This window comes from Octopus bimaculoides, chromosome 9, assembly GCF_046866305.1.
Source record: "Octopus bimaculoides isolate indiv1 chromosome 9, ASM4686630v1, whole genome shotgun sequence".
Taxonomy (NCBI): Eukaryota; Metazoa; Mollusca; class Cephalopoda; order Octopoda; family Octopodidae; genus Octopus; species Octopus bimaculoides.
The window spans coordinates 91,159,644-91,167,789 of NC_142936.1; the positions used below are offsets into that span (position 1 = coordinate 91,159,644).

General features: G+C 39.8%; 1 protein-coding gene across 2 annotated transcripts in view; it reads left to right on the top strand.

Annotated features, from left to right (window-relative positions):
- Positions 1-1,462: 1,462 nt before the first annotated feature.
- The window catches only part of LOC106877655 (uncharacterized), a 135,052-nt gene continuing 128,368 nt past the window's right edge, over positions 1,463-8,146 (top strand). Inside the window, exon 1 of one of the 2 annotated variants that reach the window (XM_052970875.2) lies at positions 1,463-3,883. In XM_052970875.2, coding sequence (XP_052826835.2) covers positions 2,030-3,883 — 1,854 coding nt within the window. In that variant the 5' untranslated portion in view covers positions 1,463-2,029. The remainder of the gene's footprint in view (positions 3,884-8,146) is intronic. The other variant, XM_052970874.2, reaches the window with a different exon arrangement.

Genomic DNA, 8,146 nt, shown 5'->3' on the forward strand with positions numbered 1-8,146 from the left:
AAAAAATACCCCCCATCATTCTTTCTCCCAAAATAAAACAGAACCTCCCCCCTTCAACTAACGTAAGTTTCTCACTGAGAAATCTAAAACATCTTTGTTTTGTCTCGACTTCGAAAATGTTTTCATGGAAACTCTTAATATAAACTACAAAAACCATCGAAGAAGTCACTACCAGCTAGAAATAACAGCCAAATCTTTCTTTAAAAAAATCACAGCCCGATACTCTTAAAAAAAGAAGAAAAACATGTGAAACAACGTAGTCTTCGATACTTTATACTTAAAAAAACAAACAAACAAAACCCGGATCTTGTAAAATTTCTTCCAACCACTTGAACTATTTCAAATTTCTACTAAATGTAGTTTTACATACTGATAACGAAGATCGCATTAATTTTTTTGGCTTGAAATTGATAATGAAGAAGTTGATATCAATTTGAAAAAAAAAAAAGAAAAAAAATTTGGTGAAAATTAAAAATACTTCAAGTGGCTGGAAAGAAATTTAACAAGATCCAGAATACCTAGACGAGGTGGTTATGTCTGTGACATCTCAACTCATAGGCCTCCTGAACCAGGACTGACCAGGGGCTAAATAACTACCAACAACAAGCAATCACAGTTATCTCTACGAAATCCCATTGTCTGCAGATTTCTACGAGGAGCAGGAGACACACAAATAGTTTTAAAAATACCCTTGAAATTGTATTTTATTATTTTTGTTCTGTTGGTGTATATATTTTTTTCTATTTTCTCTTCTACTGCCAATTGGAATAGAACATACGTACTGTAAGTTTATTACTAAGCGGAACTAGCATCGCTTCTTCACTTCCGAGCACCGTTTGGTCAATAGCGGATATATATATATATATATATATGTATGTATGTATGAATGTATATATATATCTATACATACACACACACACACATATATATATATATATATATATATATATATATATATATATATATATATATATATATATACACACATACATATACATATATATATATATATATATATATACATGCATACGCACGCGCACACACATTCATATACTGAGCCCTCAAGTCCATAACATTATATATAAATATATATACGCCTGTAATATTACGTAAGTGACTTAAGGAACGAGTTCCATGAAAATACACACATATATGTATAATAAAGTTACGCGCGCGTCTGTGTGTGTATATATATATATATATACATATATATATGTATATTGAAGAAATGCTAGTGCTACGTTCCCTCGTGTTTTGTATTTTCCTTGTGTATGTACATACAAAGTCTACGCTCTCGTTTGTGTGCTTAGAATACCCTTTCTGTATATGAACGAATGTGTGTTTGTGCGCGCGCGCGAACGTGTTCTCGTAAATACGCCTGTGTGCTGTAGGCTGTAAATATATGTCTGTGTATGAGTGCGCGCGCGTGTATGTATGTGTGTGTGAGTGCGCGCGTGTATGTGTAAATGAGTGTGAGTGAGTGAGTGAGTGAATGAGAGAAGTAGCGCTCTCTAATGTTTGAAGGTTAGGAAAAAAAATCCTCAGCCGCGCCGCTGTCTTCTCGCTCTCCAACTTAAAGGTTCGCAGTTTACGTACGTTTGTTTGCTGCTTCGTCATCTTGTGTATCACCATCCTCTTAAGAGACCATACAGAGAATCAGACAGAGAGACGGACATTGTCGACTGGCGATTGTACGGTTTGTGTTACCCTCTGGGTCACTTTATTACTTCTTTTATATCAAATTCGCCTTGCTCGTTCGTCCTACGAACAGCGAAACGAGACCAAAAAAAAAAAATAGAACGGTTGGCTACTGTATTTACTACCTGGATTTAATACATACAAGCACGCACGCACGATCACACGTATTTATATACACATAATCAGACAGGCACACACACACATTTTATACATTACAACAACCACAACCACGACGTCCTCAAGGCGGAGTAACTCTTCTAAAAAAACACGATGTCCAACGACTGGCAATAGCATAAGGTCTGACCTGTTGGTCGGCAACCGTGGTCAGTGCATGACGACAACGACCGATGGGAGACAACAAGGCCTGGTCACTCCAGGCCGTAACAACAACACCACCACCACTACTACTACTATTACCACTAACAACAACAGCACCAGTAAAAACACTAGTGTTAGTAGTAGTAGTAACATCAGCAATAACAACGCTACCAGTGATACTAATATTAGCTATAGTAGTAGTAGTAGTAGTAGTAGTAGTTGTAATAACAACACCAGTATGTCGCAATTACATTCGTCTGTAGAGAATGGCGACTTGGACGGTGCTTCTGGTGGCTCTAACGCGGATTTGACCTTGCTTCTGCCGGATCACCCGAAAAATGGACGGCACGCGGATGGCAACGATACCACCAGTCTGGGGCTGACTGTTGCGGCTGGGTGCGAAATACCGCCCAGAGATAACAGCAGCGTCAACAACAACAACAGCAACACGCTCATTACGTTTGGGACTAGTACGGTACTAACGATGGTGGACAGAGAAGACGGCATCAGAGCAAGTGGCAGCTATCACAACAGCAGCAGTAATAGTAGTAGTAGTTGTAATAGTTGCAATAACACGAATGCTAAGAGCGGCAATAATAACGATCTCAATGCTTACGCAAACGGATCGTCATTATTCAATCTGGACGAGGACAGTAATTCGCTGTCGTCGGGTGATCCGAGAGCCAGGATCTCTTCCTCTCATAGCACCACTTTGTTCGGAAACAGTGGCGCGATAGCAGCGGCGGCGGCGGCAGCCCCCATCTTCGCCGTCTCTACTGTTATTACTACTAATACTACGACTACTACTGTTACCGCCTCCTCCTTTTCCACCGCTGTTACAACCAACAGCAGCGCCGCCGCCACCGCCGCCGCCATTACTTCCTCTTTTGACAACAACCACTGCCAACAGATACAAGACTTTTACTCGAACCCGCACCAACACCATCATTACAACAACACTAACAAACATAACAACGGTATCATTAATAAGAATAACATCAACAGTAGCTGCTGTTGTTGTTGTTGTCTCTCTGCTAGCAGTAGTAGTGACTGTAGTGCTGGTATTAGTGGGGGGGATAATAATAATAATAACAACAACAGTACAACCAATGCTAGTAACATCCATCACTCTGCCATGGTAACTAACAACAACGGTGTCTGCTCTTTCGCAGCTACTACGAATAATAGTAAAAATTGTCTCACAAACAACAACACTAACTATATAGAAGCATTGAATAATATCACCACCACCATTGGCTTACACGCACCTTTACTAACACCTATAACAGACTTCAACACTAACGCCACCAACAGCTACTATTACGACAACAAGACTACTACTACCATTACTAACCACAGCAACACTACTACTACTACTACTACCACGACCACCTCGTCACCGGTATTGGCCGGGTCGACTACAACGACCACGACGATTACCACTTCTACTACCTGCAGCAGTGGCAGTGGCGGCACACTGCCCTTGTCGGCGGCACTCGTGCCTCTGTCGTCGTCGTCGTCGTCGTCGTCTGACATCAACTCACAACCGCAACAACAACAACAACAACACAACTCGCAACTTCATCCGCACCATCGTCATCACCACCCGCATCACCACCACCATCATCACAACCACCATCATCACAACAACAACAACAACCACTATCATCATCACCACTCCCAACAACAACAGCAACAACAACACAACATCAGGCCATCAACATGCCAGTTTGCCGAAGTAACGGCAACCGAGGACAAAAATCTCAAAGAACTCCTACTTCTGCACATAGACTTCATTCACCACCAGCAGGACTTGCTTGCACAGAAGGACAGACATATAAGTGATCTCAAGTCGGAAAACGAAACGGTAGGTGTCTAAATATAAGCATTTTATGTGTTGATATTGCTTCTACGGTTTCTTGATCGCCCCCTTTTGGGACTGTTTTATGTGGAAAATTTGGTTAACTTGGTTAAAATTTGGTTGGAAAAAGTTTGACAGTTCTTATGTCAGGCGAAAATAAAAAAAAAAGTTTTGTATCATTCTCTCTCTTCACTTTCTCTCTACACATACATTTAAAATCGAAATGGAATATATATATATATATATATATATATATATATATACATAATGGTACAACAAAGCCCCAATGTTTACTGGAAATAGCAGTCGATGAATTTATGACGCTATAGTAAAGCTTCACTGTGTGTGTGTGTATATATATATATATATATATATATATATATATATATATATATATATATATATATATATATATAGAATATATATATATGCATATATATATATATTTGTATATATAATATATGCACATATATATTTGTTTGTATATATATGTCTATATATTTGTATATATATATGTGTATATATATATGTATATATTTGTATATATATATATATATATATATATGTGTGTGTGTGTATATATATATGTATATGTTTGTATATGTATATATTTGTGTGTGTGTGATAGTTTAGTATCTTCCGCCTCACTGTATTGTATGATTCTGTTTCGATTTCAACTAAAGCTAACTGGAAAAAAAAAAGAAGAAAAAAAAATCTTAAATGTCCTTTCAAACACTATATTCTCATTGTTACCCCTTGTGTTCATGAAGTGTTTTCCTCTGAGATCGATCGTGTGTTGAAACTGAAGCAGTTGTGTTGTACTAGAGACGTGATTCCCAATTATTTCTCACAGAAGAAAAAAAAAAAAAAGCATTCTTATACGATTTTGCCGAAGATCGTGGAACCCATACAAATATCTCCTATCATCGACAGCCCATTTTTGTATCTATTAAAGGATGAGCTATTACACTCGTGACATGGGTGTAATAGTTAATCGGCGCACTCGCGGAACGGTTAGCACTACTTCATTAAAAAGGAAAAGGCGAAGAATTGGGTGATTGTTTTCTTCTGTGAAAGAATTTTTTGTCCAAAACATTTAATATTCTACATAATTTACTCTCGAATTCCCCGTCCTTTTCCAGTGAATTTTTACCGGTACTTTTTCTCCATGAGGTTATTAGTGATAGCTAATTCGAAACTCCGCCGATCAACTATTAGATTCGTCTCACGAATGCAATAGTTTAGTTAATAATTTTTCAGTAAATAATAAGAAAAATTGTCTGTCGATAATAAGAAAATGTATTTGAGGTACCATAATTTTAATTGGACATTAAATGAAACAATAATTAAGAGAAACAAATAGTTCATACATACATACATACATACATAAATGAGGTTATATATATATTGAACACAATTTGAAAATGAATTATAAAATATATTTCTGTTAAATTTTATCGAAAGACATTTTAATTTCGCAAAACCCTAGAATTTTTTTTAAGGAATCGTGGGTAGTGGCGTCGGAAAGGGGTCTTTGTATTCACTTTGAGGAACATTGTGCTAAAGCCACATTAATCGTATAACATACTCATGCATTGTTTATATTCTTCACTTTTGCGTAAAGGTTATTCTGCACGCACACGAGCACACACACACACACACACACACACACACACACACACAAATTAATATAATGTGTGGGTATATTGTGTGTCACATCATTTTTCTTTCGTATCACTTTTTATTCTGACGAAAACATTGGAATTGGATTGGAAATGTGTTGTTTTTTAACCCTAGGTCAATTCTGACCGAGCAGATACTATGATCAAAGGCATTCCAACCCATGACCATCCTACCTTTATTTTAGATTTTATTTAACGTCCTCCTGAGATGATAAAGTTTGATTTGAGGGAGACTCGGCTGCTGTTATTTGTTACATGTTGACCGACCACGTAGAGGCCCTCTCGTTGCCGTTAACTGCAGGTTAATCCTGATTGAGCGGACATTTGACCAAAGTCATTCCAGCCATGACCATTCGGTTTTCGCTTTATGTACAGGGAATCCAGGAGCACGAGTGTCCTTTTTGCTTTGGATGGTAGGATGTGATCTGAAGAAGATTTACTTGTTATTTCTAGCAAGTCGTGCGACTACGTAGAGGCAGAATTGGTAGAGCGTCGGACAAAAATGTCTTGTGGTATTTAGTTACATCCGTTTATGTTCTCAGTTCAAGTTCCACCCAGGTCCATATTACATTTCATCATTTCGAGAGCATCGATAGAATTAGTGTTAGGGTTGATGTAAATGATCGACTACAGGCTGAAGCATGGCCATAGTTCCAATGACTTAAACATAGCAGTGGCGCAGGTGGAGATGGTAGAGTGGTGCGATGTTTTCGGCCCACCCCGAGGGACACTTTATGGTCTGCAGTATAAGGTGGGAGGGGGGTGCAAAATGGAACGACAAAATCAAGGGCTACCCCGGGTGGCTCACACCACTGATACCCCCCTCCTCCTTCAGACAACCATTATAGATTGAACTCACCGATGCGCTGAAACCTGGAGTCCTCGTGCCGCAACTTGGAGTCCTCGTGCCGCAACTTGGAGTCCTCGTGTCGCAACTTGGAGTCTTCGTGCCGCCTCCTCGTTCTCCCTTGTACACAGTCCCTACTGCAGTGGTCTCTATTTTATTACACTTCGCAAGATACAGACCACCTCAAGCCCTAGCCTCTCGTCAGACATTCTGTGCCACTCACACTAGCTGCTACATCCAGTCGCCCCTTTTTAGAAGATCCTCCCTCTGGTTTTTAACATCCTTAATCCCTCTTGATGTTGTTTAGCCCCAGGTCAGCTCTGGCTAAGCAGGCCTTTCTTACATTTACTTCAATCATTGGACAACGGTCATACCATGATACCACCTTGATGTCATGGCATGGCCGTTGTCCAATGGATTTCAGTACTTTTTTTTTTTTAAGTCTGGTACTAATTTTATCGGTTCTCTTTTGCCGAACCGCACACTTACGGGGACGTAAACAAACCAATACCAGTTGTCAAGTGTTGGTGGTGGGAGACAAGCACAAAGATATCCACCCGTGTGTGTGTGTGTGTGTGATGAGCTTCCATACAATTTCTGTCTACAAAATTCACTCATAAGGCTTAGTCGGCCCAGGGCTATAGTATAATACTGCGCAGTGGAACTGAACTGGAAACTATGCGGTTGCAAAGCGAATTTCTTAACCACACAGCTATGCCTGATGAAAAATATTTCAGTTCTGACCAACCTTACTTTCTGTAATGTAGCTCTTCGTTGGCTAATATTCGATTTCTTTTTAAAGACGACATACAACAGTTTTAGGGTGAACGTCAACCACAAACAGCGTCTCAGTCAGTTTCGAATTGCTTGCGAATGACCTGTGTACCAGTCCCTTATCGCAAACCGAAACTCTAACCCCGAATTCTTTGTTCTAATTTTTAAAAATCTAAACATTCTTAAAACCTAAAACAAACTATGATAGCAGATCGCTGCGAGAGAAATTGCTGGAGAAAATTAGCGCCTGATCCCGTAGAGATAAGTCTCTCTTTCGGTTGCTACACTTCAGAAGGCGGCGAGGAGCTGGCAGAGAAACGTTAGCACGCCGGACGAAATGCGTAGCGGTATTTCGTCTGCCGTTACGTTCTGAGTTCAAATTCCGCCGAGGTCGACTTTGCCTTTCATCCTTTTGGGGTCGATAAATTAAGTACCAGTTACGCACTGGGGGGTGGGGGGGGGGTCGATGTAATCGACTTAATCCGTTTGTCTGTCCTTGTTTATCCCCTCTATGTTTAACCCCTTTAATGTAGGCAATAAAGAAATAAGAAACGTTAGCACGTCGAGCGAAATGCTTAGCGTATTTCGTCTGTCTTTATGTTCTGAGTTCAGATTCCGCCGAGGTCGACTTTGCCTTTCATCCTTTCGGGGTCGATGAAATTAAGTACCAGTTGCGTACTGGGGTTGATCTAATCGACTGGCCCCCTTCCCCCAAAATTTCAGGCCTTGTGCCTAGAGTAGAAAAGTTGCTACACTTCAAGAAAATCTTACTAAACACAGTGACCCTGGAAAGTGTTTTGGTGCTTTTCATCTCATGTTGGGTTGGGTTCATATAACCTTAGCTATACATCTGCTGCAGTTGACGTTCAGCTTGAAATTGTACAACCCTGGCTGAGCAGATCATAGGCATTCCAGTCATGGTTATCCTGTCGTAAATATCTAGCGAAGGCGTGCGGCCTAGTGATT